The sequence below is a fragment of the Balaenoptera physalus genome (genome assembly GCF_965194825.1).
Source record: "Balaenoptera physalus genome assembly, chromosome: 14".
Classification (NCBI taxonomy): Eukaryota; Metazoa; Chordata; class Mammalia; order Artiodactyla; family Balaenopteridae; genus Balaenoptera; species Balaenoptera physalus.
Genome location: NC_138893.1, coordinates 35528770 through 35549167, shown reverse-complemented (window position 1 = coordinate 35549167; position 20398 = coordinate 35528770). Strand labels below are relative to the sequence as shown.

Below are 20398 nucleotides of genomic sequence, written 5' to 3'. Positions count from 1 at the left end.
TGAGATCAAAAGGTTAACAATCACTAAACAAAGAGAAGGTTTGATTCCGAGGACATCTGGTTTAGGCATCAGAACACAAGAGTGGAAAGCAGTTAGAGAAGGCACCGCTAAAGGGTGAGTACCAGGCTTAAGACTTACCGTTGGCCAGACGTTCCCGTGGCCTGGTGGGAACTAAATTTTGTCCCACGTATATACCATTCTGGCCCATTCTTAGAGGCAGGAGGCACCATGACAGGTGTCTAGGCTACAAGCTCATCAGGTGGTGTGACCCTTAAGTGACAACAAGCCTCCTGGGAGTGAGCGAGGCTCCTATAGAATCACTCCCAACTAACAGGTGGGTGGACTAAGAAGCCAGGTGTCTACATGCAGCTGAGTGACTTAGGAAACCTTTCAATCTTTCACAACAAGGTCCCTTGCTCTGGGGAGACCCACCCAGGGCGCCAACCTGCCCCCATCCTCCACCAGTTCAAAGGAAAGAAATAAAGAGCTTCAACCTCCAACAGGATTAAAGTACCCTCCAAGGCCTAGGATTTCGCTGCACCCAGCTCAGTGTTTCCAAGACTATCAAATTCAACCTGATGCTCCCCCCAAATCCATCCTCCAGTGGTGACCCCGAGGCACCAGGTTGTCCTAGTCCCAGCCTCCCTCTTGGGCCCGCTTCACAAAACAGCCTGCTTATCCTGGTTCCCATGCAGCTGCCGCCGTTACTCTGCAGTAACTTCTCACACTTAATGAGGGATGTTCAGAAGGACAATTCTAAGTAGTACTAATGCCAATATTTTTATTTACGAACTATTCACTTAAAGTCAAAGTGACATCTTAAGGCCACTCAGCAGAGCAATTTGCCCAGAATAAGAAAAGAGCTTCAGTTTTGGAAAGACTTCCTGCTAGACTTCAGACCACATTTTTTTTTTTTTTAATTAAAATGCAAGGATTGTCTTCACAAACTCTTCCTGAATATTTCATGTGTTTTCTGCTTTATTTGCTGTACATATCTTCACAGTGTGCATATTATTCAAGTATTCCTAACAGATGGTCTCAAGTGCTACATATTATATAGCATTAAGTGAATAGCTTGGTAAAAAAATGAGTCAAGGATTAAAATATTTTATAGCTTATAAGTCATGAAAGATGTTCAGTAACAGTATATTAATAAAAAATCTTTAAATGTAAACATAAAAACACTAAATACTGCTATTGGATCAGTCAACTGTTTATGACAAATGACTTATTTCTTAAAAGTGCTTGTCCTATATGGGTTCAGATTATAACCTAAATTAATCTGAGGTTGGCAACTAGTTTTCCTGTGAGCCTGGCCCACTGCTGCCTTCCCCACCCAATTCCCCAGGCTTTTCCTGCCATTTCCCCCTCATTAATGCCTCCTTCATAACTAGGAAAGGAAATGAAATTCATAAGCCAATGTTGTTACTCTTTGTCTAACTTTAGCAAAATTTTGCTGAAAGAGGTTGAAAGCACAGGGTCAAGTTGGGGATTCAGAATCAGCCGTGATTTTAATGACCTGTGCTCTCGAGTTCCCTTTCTGCCAGAGGCTAATCTAATGTTTGGCACTGAAGTTCCACTGAGGGTTTGAGAGTGATGATTGAAACAAACAAGACAAAAAAACCCAACAACTTTTGCCAGTGTTCAGATGTCTCTGAATCCATGTTACACTGTTAATGTTCTAGCCATTTTTCCACCGAGGAATAAAAACCAATAAAATACTCTGCTATCGGATGTTCCTCTCTCATACCACCCTTATTTTAAATTATGTTATTTTTAACCTAATGCATAATGGTCTTTTCCTAATCATCCAGTGTTTCTAGTGTCTGATGCAAGATCTAACAAGACTCTTACATTTCATTCTAGATTTCCCTAGAAACGAGAACTCGACTCAGTTTTGATTGTGAAAATAATGTAAGCTTTTTATGAACTATTTGACAAAATGATTGTAACTAGCAAAGTTACAAAGTGCCTGTTAAACAGAACCTCTCACTTCAAGTCACAAGTTGGCTTCACTTGTTATATTAAGGTTCATTGCCCAATTTCACACATACATTCAAAAACTTTATTCTACCGCATTCCATATGTGGCTGCATTTTCTGTTTCCTTTCTACACTAATATCTTTTACCTCAGTTTTCAAGGCCTCTGTGAGGCTGAGAAAGATGCCCTCCTTAATCAAGCTTGGCCACCACATCAGAACAAAGGAAGACATGCTGGCAGTTTCGCATTAAGGCCCATGTGCATTTTTGCCTTGCCCATCACAACAGCAAATCTTACTGCACAAACAAAACATCGTATCAAAGAATCAACGGTATTAACTATGTATCTACTCTGCGTAACGCATTGTGCATTATCTTACAAGCATTCTATCTATATGAAGTTTCATCAGACTTAAGTTTCTTTAAAACACAAAATATTCATTTTATCAAAAAACTAAAAAAACAGGTTCATAAATAAATTCAGGACTGGCAAGGAAAATTACATTAAGTTAAAAAAAAATTCTCTAAAGTACATTAAACTAAGAAAAAAGGGGGGGTGGGTCTCTATCTCATTTGATTTGAATGTGCATTTGAAACACCGGGAGGGCTGGTTAATAGAGCTCTCTGGGTCCAACCCCCAGAGTTTCTAATGCAGTAGGTCTGGAGTAGGGCCTGAGAGTTTGCATTCATTCTCCCAAGTTCCCAGGTGATACTGCCATTGCTGCTCTGGGGACAACACTTTGACAACCAGTGATCTAACCATCCAGCTTTCCTGATCTGGCTGGCGTCCAAAAGTACAGTAGAATTTTAAATGGTGGATGTACAAAATCAAAGAAACTACGGAATCCATGACCATTATATTTCAATTGAAATATGTATTTTATACCCTAAACACACACACACACACACACACACACACACACACACACACACACACACACACACACACACCACCACATTGAATTTAGATGACTGGAAGTTGTCACATACCATACGTGATGTGACCTTAACACAGGACACTATTAAGTGCTAAACTGATCTTTGGGACACTAATAGTTTTTATACAGTTTTTTACCAAAAGGCAAGACCATCATAAATAAGATACTGAAAAATCATAATTACCACAAAAGGGTATGTATCAGATACTAGATAACATTCTAAAAGGCTCTAAACACCAGAGCGGTGGCCCTCGGGCTGTAACTCAGATTCACTGTGCTGTTCTCCCTCTGAAAAGCATCTACACTGCCAGGCTCAGGGGCAGGCCTACCTGGGAAAGGCTTTTTCTTTACTGCTGTCAGAACATTTCAAACGAGCTCTACCCTCCTAACAGATTTTTACATGCACAATACAGTATCGTTAACTGTAGGCACCATGTTGCACAGCAGACCTCTAGAACTTATTCATCTTACATAACTGAAACTCTAGAGTCACTGAATACTTACTCCCTATCCTCTCCCCACTCCCTCCCAGGAGTCTTGAGCTGTAATTCCGTCTTACACATCACACATGCCCCGCACACCCCTTGGCCAAGTCAGGTTTTGATTAAACACAAGATCGTCTGTGGGGGAAGTAAACAACTACACTCTGCACTGTTCTGATGATGATGACGATGATGGTACATGAGAAACACTGACTAAGGAAAAGACTGCGCACTAGTGGCCTGCGGTTTTGTGGGTTTTTTGTTTGTTTGTTTTTTTAAAGAATCAGTTGCTAACACGTGGAAATCATATTTCACTAAAATCTATATTTTCAGTCTCTGAGATGATCGGGTTTAGCAACCCTGGCCTCGCTTTCATTTCCATCTGGTCTTTCTGAGAGAGGCATGGCATTAGAACAAACCTATGTGGAAAACAGCCACTTTAACAGAATAATAACTCTCTACTCTCAAATTACCTCAAATATCTCTGTCTCAGTAGACTAAGAAAAAATAAACTTGTGTGCTGCAGATAGGCAGAAAGGGGAACAATCCAGAGAAATACCAGGGGAAGTAAAAAGATACAATAAATGGGCCTCTAAAATTGAGGGCAATTAAGGACCAGGAAGGTGTTCCGGCCTGCAGAGAACTCCCTTGTTCCAAGAGTGTATGACTTACCTTCAGGACCACTACGTGTGGATCACGTCTCATAATCTAGAATAATACAACTGCTTAACACTCTGCCACACCCACACCCACACACACCCACACCATCGTCCCAGGCCCTTAGATTCCTACTTCCCTCAGACAGCATCTGGGACGGACAGGCATATACCTGGACTGCAGGCTCAGAGGGCTGGAAGTGGCATGAATTAGTGGTCTCTGCCATGAGCTGGACACTAAAAAGTAGTGAGAAATGCCGTGGCTTTGCCAACTCTACTCTACTCTTGAGTTCCACAAATAGCTGTTTTGTTAGCTGTCTTCAATTTCCTCTGAAAGCTTGTACAGTCCTTACCGTAGAGGGCTGTTGTGAAGAATAAATGAAATAACACATAAAGAGAAAGCACTCAGCATAGGTCTTAGCCTCTGTATAAATACGCAGATGTAATTTGCTACCAAACAGTAAGTTCTGTCCCTGTGAGGGGACATCTTATACACAAAGGGCTGCTAAACAGTGTTCACGCTAAACCTTACTTCCCCAAACTATTTTCATAGTGAAGTGAGTCTGTAGGTCTTACAGAATACTTGCTGCCATATATCAAATAATAAGAGGCATCCTACTGTATTTTTAAAAGACAAGGAGGGCTCGTGTACAAATGAATATTCATGCTGTTTTATCTGTGATAAGAAGTTATGACAACCAAATTAAGATTAAACATTTTAATCAACTATAATAAACCAATAATCATATATAAAAATTCTGATTCATGCATCCATCAGATTACATAAATTATACAACTGTCATGTTACATAATGCTTACATACTTTGGAGTTTGTACCTGCAAAAATGTATACAAGTTACTAGAGCATTTTACTAAGTGTAATACTCTTCAGTTATAAATAACGCTTGTATCTTTCAAATACCTGCTAAATATATACATTTCTAGATCTGCAGCATTTTTTTTTGTACCTCAAAATCAAACCACCCCTAAGATCGAAGATTGACAGGCCCAAATGTATCATTTGTTACAGACTTCAATTCCATTGTAAGAGTGTTTTTTTTGACATGGAAAATAAATGAAATAAAATGTCAACTCCAGTTTAATGCTTGAAGAGCTTCTACACTTCTTATTAAATACACCAGAAAACCCTTCTTATGCAGATTAATTAGTTAAGATGCTACCTATTGCATATTAAGTACCTCTAATGATTGCATCTGGATTATTAAACTTATAAATCTGTGAGAATGGGGGCTCTCAGTGTGTGCTGACAGACCCTTCCAGGTACAATCATGAACCAGCAGCACTGCGATCCTTTCCCTTTTACTTCAAAGAGATCGAGGGAATGAGCATGCTTCGTATTTCATTTACACACACACAAGTGACACCAACCATATCTATAAGACATATGGGCACACAGACATCAGAAAGTTTCACCTTGTTTTACAAATCCAAGGTAGGCTGCTTTTCCTAAAAACCTAAGAGGAAAAAAAAGTTCTAGTGTAACAATTTCTAGATATATTAAAGACAGCAATTCTTCTTTTTTTTTTTTTTGAGATTCTCCTTGCTAAAGAATAAGCACCCTTATGGGGGTGGTAGGCAGTGGGGTGTGAGGGTGGAGGAGTTGGTGAAGGATGTGAGGAAAGCAAGTCTGTCACTAGCGAGCTGAGTTTTACTTAGGTTTCCATTCATGAAACCCTTTAAATACAGGCAACATTTTCACAGCCGGAAAATTACAACGAAATCTTCACTTACTGCTAAAAGCAATAGATGTAGTTATGGATAATCTATGGATAATACTACATTCATGGGAGGATGGCAAAACTAGGCTCAATGCAGAATACAGCAGCAAAAAGCAATACTTAAATATTTTTCGTGAATGGGTGACACATCATTTTATATACAATTCTAAGATTTATTCCCTGGTATTTAATAAATGAACTTGAAGCCTAAGTGGTAGGACAGTCATGTTCAATACTTTGAAGCTGAATTTTAGAACTGGGAGGGGAGCTGGTTGTAAAACTATACTGTTTTAAAAATATTGGCAGAAATATTTCTAATTATGTAACAGAAGTATGTTAGCTTAAGACAGGTTTGAGACTATTATAAACTCTGCAATTTAAAAAAATCCTCTTATTGGTGGAAATATTTTTGAGCATGCCTTTTTTAAGCGTAAAAGCAAAAGTAAACTCTGTCTATAAGTCTATTGTGCTGCACTTTATTTAATGAGTACATATGTTTTATTTCCTTGTCTAAGTTACTAACAAAATATACCATTAGAATACTTAAAAGTTATAGTTTGCAAAAATAAACTAATGTGATCTTTTGGCCTTTTTTTTCTACAATGCTAAAAATTAAAACTACTCTATTTGCACTTCTGCCCACAAACACAGGAAACACTGTTATGTTTACTTAGGAACTCATTTTTACTTTTTGTTTTTAGTTCCTTATATTGACCGATCGATTATGAAAATATATATATAGTCAGTTTGATTCCAGGTCACGAGTGAAAGAAAGTTCATAAACATCGGAACAGAACATTTCGGGCAGTGATAAATGCAGATTCAGTTTTCAATACAATTCTTGTCTCAGAATTAAAGATAAAAATATTGATGCAGTTATAACCAAATCATTAACGTATGGATAAGTCTAATCCTTAACAGTTTTTATACAGGCAAAGAATCCTCCTTAAAAATGAATTTTCTCATAAAAAGAATGGCAGTCCCTTAACCATACTTTTTCATGAGCTCTATTTACATAAAACATATCCCCAGTACAACACTGGCATCGTGGTTCATTCTATAAAGAGTAAATTTGGCCAAAGCATATTAAAATATCTGCAGATAATGTCATAATACTGCAAACACATGGACTTTAGTACTTTTAAAAGTATAAGAAGAGCCTCAGTTATACTAACAACAGAAAAAAACAAATACTAAGAACTGTGCAACATTTAATAAATGTTAACTAAAAATGGCACCATATTAAAAAGAACTACCAAGACCTCAAATGGGAAAATAAAATTCTATACCAGATTGTGAGGTTTATTACAGAAATTTAGAAGTGGAGGAAAAAGTTGGTGAAAGCTATTTTTCCTTGTCTCCTATTAAAAATTATTTAATTTTTTGTATTTCAGAAGAATTTTCAGAATTTCAAAATTTATGCTCTCATAGAAAAACTGAAGAAACTCAGAAAAATACAAATAATACGGGATTTTAGCTTGTGAATATAAGCTTGGCCAAGTATTATCTGATTCAAAATATTAAACTGAGCAAAACTATTATATGTGCTTTGTATTTAACTCTCAATGAAGTCTTAGTAGAGATAAATATTAGACAGAAATGCATTTGGTAAAAGATTGGGGAATATATGTCTCCATATACAGGTGAATTTTTCATCTTAAATTTCCTTGAGAAAACACAGATTCAGTATTTCATAGTATGTATTTCAGACTTTTAAAGTTAAAAAATCAGCAGATGATTAGTAATATTTTTATATCATTTTCACTTTAAAGACTAATTTTGTACAAATATATAAAGAAAATTCATGAGAGTAGTCAACATTTTTGGGGAGCAGACTTAAAAACAAAGCTGACACAATTTTGTGATATTGATTTATTCTTCCAGGGTGGCTGTAGAATAGTGTAAAATGTCGTGCTAGTAAAGATCTATTCTAAAAACTCACCCCTCCTTTAGTAACTCTTATTTTGGTTCAGAAACCAAATGCAACCATCTGTTCCATTATTTATGTAACTTGAAACCAAGCCTAATTCTTCATTCCTAGAATTTGTTCATTGCTTTGGATTATCAGGCATCAGAATGATCACCTACTTTCCGCCCCCCTCCAAATTATCTTCAGATATAACTCCCTAATATTTTCTTTGCTAGTACTGAATATTTTAAAGACATTCAGAATCTCAACAAATCACGTTTGCTTATCTTCTGCTTATAGCTCAAACAAAACTCAAATATTAAGATAAAAAATTAATTCAAGAAATTCATGCTGTTGCAAAGTTAATGAAGTTTCCTAAAATACATCGTTCTTTAAAAAGGGGCTTTAGATCATTACTTTTGGAAAAAGAGAAAAGATTTGATGCTGGAATAATATATAGTAGCAGCTTATTTTGAAACCAAGGTTCACATAGTCAAGAGTGATTTGAAGCAGCTTCTGTGTAACAAACCATCATAGTAGCAATGATGATTTGTTTTGCATTGATAGAGCACACATATATTTTCAAATTAAGAAATCCTAATTGGTATCCTAATTTTAGAGGCAACCAGTTGTCTTTAAATGTTCTAAAAACACATGTATATATGAGGTATATGCATGTATTTTATATACAAAGATACATGAACAGATTATTCATGTACATATATGTATATAAAATATGAACTTTTTTTTTAGCAGTGTTTATAATGAGCAGTATTCCTGCAGCTTAATCTGTACAAATTGACTTCTGAGAAACCAACCACAGTATCAATTCTGCTTGATGAGAAACCTGTTCCTGAGGAATAAGTCACGTACTTCTGAAGATACTTCTAGGCCTATGGCAGATTAGTGGGCCGGCACCAGCACCTAAGTGAATCCTAAGGAACTGCTTGTTTCACGAGAATCTGGCCCATTTTCACTTGAAAGGTTTAAATTATTTAGCTCACTTCAAAGGTCACTCTTGATAGTCCCTGCTAATATTTACAGGTGAAACAATTCTTCACAATGAAGGAGAGTATGTAACAAAACCTGATAGTGTGGTCTCTCTCAGTAACAAGCTTTTCTTCTATTTTTTCTCTCTCTTTCTTCCTTTCTTTTTTCCCCAATTATAAACGCAGTACCATTGGCTTATTAACTATTGGAGAATTTGCCAGCTTTCCTGGATGGTTCGTATGGCACTCTGAGAATACTGGGCGTTTCCTCCATTACCCTTACAAGGAGGTTGTCGATGTAGTCCTCCAGCTCCCGGATGTGGGAGTCTTTCCTCCTAAGGAGCTCCTTGTGTTTTACCAACTCCTGTAGTACCTCCTCGTAGGTCAGACTACGATAGCCTGCAGTGGCATCAAAAGGGTTGCTGTCCTAGAATAGGATAAAGACGGTCACTTTAATAGATAGCACATCAGGGGCAAATTATGAGTTATTCTGAAGTTCAACTGTTTCAAACCCTCATCAAACTTTTCTCTATCCTTGGCTAGAACCAATGTGACAGTTCACAGAATGGCTAGCCAGTTCTGAGGAAGGGACTAAAGCAGATGCACCAAAGCCTTGATCACAACTCTAAATTCTTAAATATAAGAAATTGACCATGTAATTTAAGATTAAGTTAAGAGATAAAATGTTCAATAATAAACATAATTAAAATAGACAAAATCAAAAGATCTGCAAGAATTAACTTTAGGAAATATTAGAAGCTATTGAAAACTATACATTTGGATATTAGTCTAGTCCTCGTGGAATTGCTTCCTCTGAACTATAGTTTAATGTTATGCCTTTGCCTTTTTATTGAAGATGGTAACAAGAAACAGCAATATCAACTCTGCCTCTCCAGTTTGCTATGAAATGTTGATGGCATTCAGAATTAAATCCATGAGCATCCCTTATAAGAAGCTCCATGGGAGTAACTACTCTTTTAACTTATAGGCAAATAGAACCTTTTCTCCTCTGAGTAACTAGTCTATTTTCTCCTCCTAGTACTAATACCTATACAATTTATTTTATTTCCCTTTTTGCCTTGGTTGTCAGGAAACTCAAGAGTTCAACTACAGTCATGCTAACACTTAAGATTAGTATATCTGCATTCTCTCCCATTTCACTTACTTTATTTTGTTTAACCTTACTCTATTGGTGAAAATTCTCTTAACACAAAGGTACAAACATAAACCAAAAAAAAGGCATTGACTCAATTCATTTTCATTACAAAGCATTCTAATATTAAAAGAAAAATATTTCTCAGAAATTTAATCAAAAAGGCACTGTAACATCATCTATTTAAAGTGCATATTTAGATGTTTCATTATGTAAAATATAATGCCAAAATATAAAGTAGCAATCTTTATGCCTTCTTATATATAGTTCTATCACTACATTCAACAACTTAAAATGGTTTTCATCACTTTCTTTCCAAACATTTCCATTTGGCTTTAAAGAAAATATACTAAAATACTGAGGAAATTGGCCTTGCTCTTAAGGACTAATAGTACCTAATCTATTCAGAGGAGGACGGAGAACGAGGACTGGTGAACGTAGAAAGGTCTTTTTTTTCCTTTTTTGTCATAAGAATTAAATTTGTCTGTATTCATTTTCAGGATCTATTTTAATTTGCTATGCATCCAGGAGTTTTCATCAGTAAAGCCAAAGTGTAACTTTTTATCTCCTCCTCCCCAGGCCCCATGACTTTGCTGCACCAGAGAAACAAGCTAGAGCACAGATACCAATTTGATGTTTGTGTTACCCAAGCACACTCCCTTCTCTAGGATAAAGACAAAACAATATTCCTGGCTGAAAACTTCTCCAATCCATAGAATCTCTCAGGTTTTGCACAGAAGATATAGCTTGCACTAGGCCTTCAAAGATTTTGCCAGGCAGAAATGCGTAATGGGCATCTCAAGCAGTGGCTCTGCTTGTTCAAAGGAGGAAGCAAGGTTCAAGGCACAGTGGCCAATAAAGGTGATCAGTGGAGTACGGCTGGGAAATAAGGTTCAGGGCAGGGCACAGAGAGAGAGGCTGAAACAGTGGGTTCCAAACAGACCATCAAGGATGTCTGATGCTATCACACTTAGTGTTATGGGAAACAGAAAGCCCACTGAAGGTTTCTAAACAGAGGAAAGATGATTAAAGCTAAGCTTTAGGAAAATGGCAGCAGTGGGTAAGATCATTTAGAGGCACCGCGATTAGTTACAAAGCTATTTAAATAGTAAAGACAAAAGTTAGGAGGAGCCTCTACTAGATTAACAGAATAGAGAGGATGCTAAATGGAAGTTTAAAAATGACTTATTTTACCATTAGAAACTGGGTATAGATACAACTTTATGAATTAGATTACCTTGTCCCCCAAAACATTTCAGAATATTGCTTTACGACAACTAAAGGACAATTCTGGAGATATGTGTTGGTTTACTTTTTATTCTCTTCTCTTTCAGATCAATTAACTTTTTGTTAGAATAAATATACACACCTATTTACTAGTTTAATTGGTCATAAGTAGTCTAGAGATACAAAACTTAGATTTTCCTAAACACATTCCTATTGACATTTATTATACTCAGCAGGTTTCTGTAGAAAAGATAAGACATACCATAGAGCTAAGTACATTTTAAACATCAATTAAAAATAAGCTAAAGTTTCTTACTTTAACCTAAGTAACTCTGCAAAAATTTGAGACAGAAACCCACCTAAGTCTCACTTTCTTTCTCTGATCAATGAGATGTTCTCTAAGGTCCCTTTCAACTCTAACATTTCCTGGTCTGCAAAGAGGTTTTTCAGAACCGCATTCTAAAAAAGAGATTATGTCCAACTAATGTGATTTCATTTTTCTAATACAATATTTACTGAAAAATAGCAGTTCTTGTGAGAACTGCAGGGATTAATGAAATTAAACTAAATGGGATTCATTACCAATTGATTGTTTTACTTTTTTTCTTAATTTAACATAATAATAGCATCAGACTGGGCCTCTCTTAATCAAATCATACATATATGAACTGATTTCTCCAAACTAATTAAGTGATAATATGCAGTTAGAAAATCATTTATATTGTTACATTTAACACTATACCAGTGCTACCACAGAATGCAGTTAAAATAATTTTTTAACATTTCTCTACAGACAATGAGGATGGAAGACATGTCAAAAAATTCTTATTTTGACATAAGGGGTTTAAATTAATGCCATGATACAAATCAATCTAAAATTTAATCTCTCAAAATAATCAATTATTATCCCACAATATTGTTCAACACTTAAGATATAAGCCATAATCTAGAATATACAAATCCATTATTTGGCTTATTTTTCCCCCTCACAACCGTCTAATACTTATGGATAAACAGATTTCTTGGAAATACAGTTCTGACCCTTTCAATAAATTTTCCATTTGTCCTTTTATGTGAAAAATTTACCCCAAATTTCTGCGAGTTTTTATGCAAAAAAACATCTTAGAAACACATGTACTATAAACTATATTCTGGAAAAGAATATAAAATAATTAAAAACAGTTTTATGCTTAGTTCCAGATTTTATCCCATATTTGAAAATCATGTAAACCTTCTAATTTTAGGCATAAGATTCTTAAATTGACTAATATACTCAATAAATACATCTATCCTTCTGTTTGTTGATATAATTCCAAATAAAATAAAGATTAATATTAACTAATACAGTAGAAATTAAAATATTTTCTAGTTACAAAAATTATTTTGCTTAAAGAGGAAAACTCTCAGGCAAATATAAAAATGAATTATTTTTTCAAAAGATACTTTTAATACTATTCTTGGAAAAACTAAAATTGAGAAATCTCCAAACTGGTAAAGACTCAAATAACCTAACATGGGACTCCTAAGTACTCAATAGTTTTTCCTCTAGCACTTGATATAGATGGCACATATGTTTTTAAGATGTCTTCTTATATTGAAATTTAATGTAAATTTTTCTTCTCTCTTCCCCTTTCATAACCAATCCTTTTTCATTCCTACCCAAACTCTGTTAAAAATTTCCATATGCAGATATAAGAAAATAAGAGTTGGGTGCGTGAACAGAATTATTACATTAAGTTGTCTAACTGGAATTTTAAATAACAGTTGTGCAAAATACTTTGAGAATTACTAGTGATCTATTTTTACTTTACTCACAATCTAGCCTTTTAAACTAGGAAATGTATATTTTTTACAATATTTAAATTTCAACAAAAGCAAATTATCAAGACTCAAAATAACTGAAGATTTAAAGAAAGGTTGTCCTGGTAACCAAATATTGGTGGGGTACTAACTGACATCCAAGGCAACTAGAGGAGAGAGAGAGAGATAAGATGAAGGCTTGGCATTCTCTGATCATCTCATTATTGTTCTAATGAGGAACTTTGCTCTGGGAATATCATCTCAGCTACTTTCACATCTTTTGTGCTACTCCCTTCATCTCCCTTTCAGTTCTTAATTAGGCCTTAAAGAGCTCACACTGCCCTTTCAACTGGCTACTGCTCCTGTTTAAACACTGCTTTCACAGACAGGTGTTGGCACTAGCATATAAGACATACAAACTTAATTACAAAATACTATGTTCAGAAGGGGAAAAAAATATAACTTGGTGGACAGCTATTATTGAAGAACTTAACGTAAATTACTTCAAACATCTTATAATCTTCAACATAAAACTTGTTCAAATACTTTTTTTCAATAGCGATCAGTATGAGGATGAGCTTTCTCCTCTTAATTGTATCTTGCAGTAAATTAACAACACCTAGTAATCCTTTAACTGTCATTTAGAATAGTTAGTATTCCAGAGGAAAATAATCACACATCAAGGATTCTTTTATCACCTTTAAATCCCTTAACTAAAACAATTTTCACATTTTATTTCTTTAAAGAATTCTAAGGATGCTTTTACAGCAATAAATTACAAGATTTGGAAAAGTACATTTACAAGCACATAGAAATTGTAATTAAGGTTACTTAATAAACAATAGCTGCACATTAAATCGATTTTTTGATGTCTCATTTTGTTTGAGATTAAGTAACCGCCTGATAGAATTCATTTTACTATCTGATCAAAGGCTGACTTCATATATTCTGACGTTTCTCGCCAGTCTGCCATAATATAAAGACTTGAGTATTTATGAAACATCAAAACGTACACATCATGTACATTAAAACAGCAAAAACACAGTACAAAGTCCTCTGCCTCTTAATGTTTTCTACCATTTTAAAGACAAATGACTGCATTTAGAACGGTTTACACAACACCATGGTTTCTTCTCAGCCTATCACACCATAGAAGACTGTGATATGTTATTGCTTTGAAAAATTCTTATTATACATCTGGATCACACACATTAAGGACAGATGGTTCAAACAGCAACCACCAGCCTCCTGGAATAAAGGCTCTATTTTTCTGTTATTCAGTGAGAATTTAGTTTCCTACCAAGACATGTGACCATATTTTTGTAAAGCAACTTATTCTCTCTAGGCTTAGTATAGTATTTAGAATAGACTGAAGATGTACTGAAACTCGGAACAGAGGTCGAAAACCGGATTTCAAATAACAATGAAATGAAGTTAAGATATCTGAATAATCCTTGCAAAATATGTGAGTTAATTTAGCTGGTCGCTACGAAGCCTGTTAATATATTTGGTTTTGTTCTGACTTGGAAGGTAAGTGTCCTAAAGGATCTTTCACACACACTCCTGGTTAAATGGGTCTCTGGCCAGGAAGCTCTTCCTACTGTTAAATGTTCACAAGCAGGTTTATTCTCCCCTCAACATGATTTACAACAACAGTAACAAAATGCTAGCTTTCTCCACATGCTCTTATTTCACAACTATAATGTTGACCTGACATACAGCTTTCATATCGATTTTTAAACAGTCTGCAAACAAAATCTGTATATTCTAAATTGGCTTCAATTATAACTATAATGTTTGCGTACACTTCCATAGATCATACATAAGTCACACCCTATGGTATATTAAAGATAAAAGTTTGAATTTTGCTTTTTTTCTTTCTCCCTAAATCATCACATTAAGCTATAATCTGTGGGTAACTGAGGGATTCAAGGAGACAGAGGCCTTTTTAGAAATGTGCCCCAGACAGAAAGACAGCTTGTGGCTTGGTTTTTGGTAATTCTCTAACCCCCTCTGCAACTTACCGGGATTTTCCTGAGGTCTTCATTACTTGTCGGATTCATATGAAAACTGAGCAATAAAAGACAAACATAAATGTTAAAAGCGTATCATAGTACACGTGGGAGGAAACAAAAACAGAACATTTTAACCAACATTGCAATAACAATTTCTAAACTCCTATATTACCTGAGTGAAATTTAATCCAGGATGTAAAAGAAAAACAATATTTACTAAACAATCTAAAGCAGCTACAATTTTCAACTTTGAAGGAAAACCCTTCAGTATTATTAGAACTGAAGAACTGTACCTCTAACATGTAGTTTCTAAACATCTTTAAATATAAGCGATTTTACCTAGTGAGATATTTTATAAAATTAAATTCTATAATGTTATTATTCATTTTATATACACACACCCACTTACCTTAGGCCTTCTGATATAAAACTATAGAGACTTAAATAAATTTAGGTTAGGAAGACTGTAGACTAAAAGAGTTGAAGCAATCTTTTAAAACAATTATTTCTATAGGTACTAGAAAAATTAACCTTTAAATGTTATCCTATCAAGGAGAATGAATTCGGAGCTGTGTGAACCATTTCTGTCATTAATGAATTTCTAAGTAGCTGGTCTTCAAAATTTAAATACCCAAATGGACCAAAACAAAATGGATTTCTTGCATGCACACAGGACGAAAACATCACAGCTGAATGCTATAATCGTTTTCTTCTTTGAAACATGTCCATTAGGAAGGCAACTGGAACCAAAAAGAAGCTAAACTTCAAAGCCATCTGGTGAGTAAATATTTCATCGTTGCTATTCAAGTTTAATTTTTACCCGGCACTTAAGAGTATTAGCCATTAGAACCTCTACAAAGCATTACTGTCCTAGGAACCTTTTTATTCCAAAAAAAAAGACTTAACTGTAAAATATATTTTTTCATTATCTGTGCTTTATCAGCCAAATAACTGGAATCCTTTGAAGAAATTCACTTTTAAAACTTTTGACTGTATGCACAAAAAGTCTGGACACGGAGAAATACCTATTATTACAAGTACACATCCCCAGCTGTAAACCTACAGGGCATGCAGGCATGTACAACCACCTCAAGAGAATTTCTCACATATCCAAGGTTTCAGTTGTTATGACTAAGATTTGTAGTACTAGCTTCCAGAACCGGTTGCTGACCTTTTCTACCTAGAACTCCTGTGGATAAATTTGGTACTTCAGTAGAGCTGGGTGACATGGTAGGGAAGATTGAAACATGTTTTAAATACCTACGATGAACCATTTACAGGCCGACTCGGCTGACACATTTTCTCATTCCCTGTACCTCACCGTGTTTATGGTGTTCTGTATGGTCCCAGACTAGAGTCACTGTACCGGCAAAGTCTCAAAAGCCTGACAGAAAAGTGACTTAAAAGAAAACAAATACAAACCCAAAATACATTATCCTGTGGTACCCCTAGGCCTAGAGTGCCGGGGGAGCAGCTGATAACACGCACGGTTCCCAGCCTCCCTGATTTTCAGTCCAAGGAGGTCAACATCAGGGACCAGTGGGACTAATCTCTCCTTGCCCCGTGATCTCACAGCACGTTGCTCTCTAATAGGTCAAGAAACGCATTCTGCTGCATCTCTCTCCATCCGACTGTGACATTCTCGAGGACAAACTGATTTACATTCAGTGTAACGGCACACCATGCTGGTTACAGGCAGAGAAGTGCTTGAGGGCCCTGGAACCAGGTGGTGTGAACTCAAATCCTGGTTCTGCCCTCTACTTACTTGCCTTTGAGTGTGTCTGGGTTCCTTCCTCTGTAAAATGGGGATGGTAACAGGATCTACCATGTAGGACTACTGGGAAGATTAAATGAGTTGACCACATGTAAAGCACTCAGCACAGTGGTTAACGGACAGAACATGTTCAGTAAATTATTTTATTTAATAAACATCTGCATAGCACTTAGAAAGTGCCAGATACTGTGCTAAGCACTTTACCAAAATTAACTCATTTAATCTTCACAACCCTTAAGGTAGGTATGATCTTCATTTTCAAAAGAAGGAAATGAATCACAGAGAGGTTAGGTAGCTTGTGTGAGGTCGTCCAGTGGGTGAGTGCTGGAGGTGACACAGTCCTAGCCCTGTGTTCTGCTCACAGATCTACCTAGTGAGCACAGGCCGCACTGCTGAAGCCCTGCACACACAGGACACGCGGATTAATCCGATGTTTTGAGTAAGCACACAGGAGAGGTGCCCTTGCAGGGCGAGAGCACTCCTGAGAGTTAAATTCTTAGACCACCCAGAGGAAGGAAACGTTCCATCGCAGCATTAGTCAAGGAAGGTCTACTAAGTCAAGGAAAAAGTAGAACTTAAAATGACATGACGGTTAGGTTCGGCAGGCCAGAGAAAGAGGCCTCTGAAGACACATGCTGTCTGGGGCTGCCGGACAGCGGTGCCACTGCAGGACACGGAGGAGCCTGGCACGCAGGCAGCAGGATGGGAGGGAGCCCTTGAAGGGCTGTCATGCAGAAGATGAGGCTCTTAGAGCGGGTCCATAGAGCAATAGGCCATTTTTGACAAATTTAACCTTTCATAAATGTTATTTAGATGTTTCATATCTATCCTATCACATCCTTGAAGAGTAAACAGTATTATGACTGTATAAATTTCATTATATGTCTCAGGAAGAAATTATTGAACTGAGAAATAGAAATGCTGGTATTATATTTATTATAATAAGAGTTTCGAAGGAACAGACATTTAGGACAAAAATTTTATCAAAATCACAAACCTAACCGTATGTACTATCCAACAGCTTTAGCCTGTGGGACTAAAGTGAAACTCAGTGACAACCTGCAAAGTGTCTGAGAATTCTCAAGAATGGTCACAACTGTAAGGGAAAGAGGTATGGAGCACAGCGAGCCCCAGCTCTTTGCCATTGTACCTGGGTGTAACCTAAGCTCGCCCACACTCTCCAGCAGCCCAGTGCCGCGATCTGAGGCCAGGGCTCTGGTACTGGCCATTGTCTGGAATCTAAAGGCAGAACCCCTCCCCTGTGTTCGGCTTTATACTCACAAACTGACGTGTCAAATACATGACCAACTCAGTCATTCACAGCTGCTTTTTTTGATCTGTCCTTAAGTGGGAAAAAAGAGTTAACTGAACTGGATGAATTAGCTTGGGGAAAAATGTCTCTATCGAAGTGTGGCACCAATTTGTGCTATCTTTCTTTTTGGACTGCTTCCTCATGTCAGACAAGATACTGAATAACGTAGTCTGCTCAACTGAGTTGCTGACAGGTTAAGGAAAACGGTGTTTTTAATCAGGTATAAAAATAAACTTAGACATGCTCACACTGAAAAAGTCTACACAGATTTAAACTTCAGAATTCAAAAAAATTAATTTTTGAAATCAGAACTGAAAGAGTTTGGTGGCAGCAGAGGATTTTAAAGTAACTTTGAGACTGATAAAAATATTTTTAAATTCGTATTTTTAAAAATAGTTTAAACTAATAAAATGCTTTTACCTTAACATTCTGAAGTTTTTAGGTTTAATAAAAGCTTATTTTTTACCTTGTGCTATTTCCAAATTTTAAAGAATTTTTCCTGGTAAACTCTAAATTTTAAAATTAACAGTACTCAAATGTATTTCAAGGAATCATTAGTATCTCTTCAATAACGTCACATTAATTTACTCTGAAGTTAGGATAAATACTGAGTAAGTAAATTGGTGAAACTTGAAACTGTCCTTCAATTTCTGCTATGGACTGGTCTTCCACAGATAAGCCAGAAAAGCAAACCAACATTTATAAAGTGATAAAACTGACCACTACAGAAATCACTAAAGCATTTGTCAGTGATCAGAGCTTTCTTCTATGTCCTTCCTTTTCTCTTTTTAAAACTCTTTTTGCTCTCTTTTGAAGCAAGAATACCTAAGAAAGGGAAGAGACTATTAACAGTGAAAAGTCCGTCATGACAAAAAAAAAAAAAAAAAAGCCCACAGAAGAACAAAGATCTTTAAAACTGATTAACTAACTGCCTTGTCAGTATAAGACAATGCAAACTGTGTAAATTCCTGGCTCTAGGATTTTAAATCTTTCAAGGAGAAGTCACGTAACACCACCTGAAGTTCTTTCCAAGGCATTTAAAAACAACTATTATTACATCTTCCATGTTACCTCTTTCCAAGCCCTGTTACTGCTGGAATTACAAAGCTAAGTCCACTTTGGCCTACAACTTGACTCATTTTGTATTTAATAAGTCAATTCAAGTTATTTGCAAAATTCAGGAGGTGTCCTGCTTGTCTGGGAGGGGGGGCAAAGAGAGGAAAGCGGAGTGGAGGAGTAACTTTCTTAAACACCATTCAATTTCTTATGGTGTATAGGAAATAAGTATAACTTTATCACAGAAGAACTTTGGACATTAATTCTTTTCAAAGGAGAGTATCCTACTGATCTTCTTGTTTAGCTGACAGAGTGGGCTCTGGAGACCTGGAGCTTCACTTTGGTGACAAATGTAGTTGAGGGGGAGGGATGTAAACTGAGAACTATAACGTAATACAAAACCTTTAATAAGTCTGAAAAAAGGAAAAGAAAAATACACCATTTACAGCGAAGCAAGGGCAGAGAGTAATGACACCGGCCTAGCAACGACTGGTATTACTGGACTTTAACCATGGTACCAAGCACCTTTGGGAGGACTTTGCATGTTAACCCACTTAATCCTTAAACAATCTTACCATGTGAATTACGGAAGAGGAAACAGGCACAGCAAAGTCAAGAAGCTTGCTCAAGGTAACAGTTACTAAGGGGCAGAGTCAGGATTCAAAGACAAGCAGCCAAAGACCACCATCCAAGCTCTTTAGCCATAAACTGCACCTCTCCCACACGGGGGTTCCAACGTCCTCAGTCCTACTGGGAGCTCAGAGACAGCTGGATTCAAGGAGGCCAACACAATTTCCTGAGGATTCTTCCAATCAGAATGACTAAGAAAAGTGCAAGACTTAGACAATCTTAAAGAGATAGAACAAAGGCTGAAAAGCAACAGGTATTGAATTTTTTTTCTGTTTGCCCCTCCTGCTCCATTCTGCCCCTCCCTGCACCCCAGAAGGCTGATCTCTGGAAAGGGCATCGCCTGGGTCCCCTTGCCCATTGGCTTCCAGTTGTGCTCTGCCACTGGGAGGCACCTGCAAGAGACTGAGGACAGAAAGAAGGGGAGACAGGGTATTATTCCAGCCCCATCCTACCAACCTCTTCAGCCCCCCTGCGGCACTGCAGCTTTACCAGTAGCTTCTGTACAGACAGCCGCAGCGGCTCCTTCACACCGAAGCATGGCAGCCCCTTCCAGACACTGCTGGTCCCTAGTGCTCTACTATCCCTTCCTTGGTGTCCTAACCCTGGCCACCCCTCTATAAATGATATCTTCGCTAAACTTTCTTCAATTATTCGTTTTGAGTGTGTCATTTGTCTCCTGCTAGGACTTTAACTGATACAAGAATATATAATAAATGCCCAAAACTATTCACATAATAA

At 36.7% G+C, this 20398-nt stretch overlaps 1 protein-coding gene and 1 long non-coding RNA gene across 5 annotated transcripts in view; both read right to left on the bottom strand.

Moving 5' to 3' along the window:
- The window catches only part of LOC309642837, a 259826-nt gene that overhangs the window by 3962 nt on the left and 235466 nt on the right, over positions 1–20398 (bottom strand). The window lies entirely within an intron of this gene.
- RAB11FIP2 (RAB11 family interacting protein 2) overlaps positions 4760–20398 on the bottom strand; it is a 41381-nt gene continuing 25742 nt past the window's right edge. For 3 of the 4 annotated variants that reach the window (XM_082424784.1, XM_082424785.1, XM_082424788.1), the window contains 2 exons: positions 14898–14943; positions 4760–9120 (listed from right to left, as the gene is read on the bottom strand). In XM_082424784.1, the coding sequence (XP_082280910.1) occupies positions 8893–9120; positions 14898–14943 (274 nt within the window). In that variant the 3' untranslated portion in view covers positions 4760–8892. The remainder of the gene's footprint in view (positions 9121–14897; positions 14944–20398) is intronic. The other variant, XR_014253386.1, reaches the window with a different exon arrangement.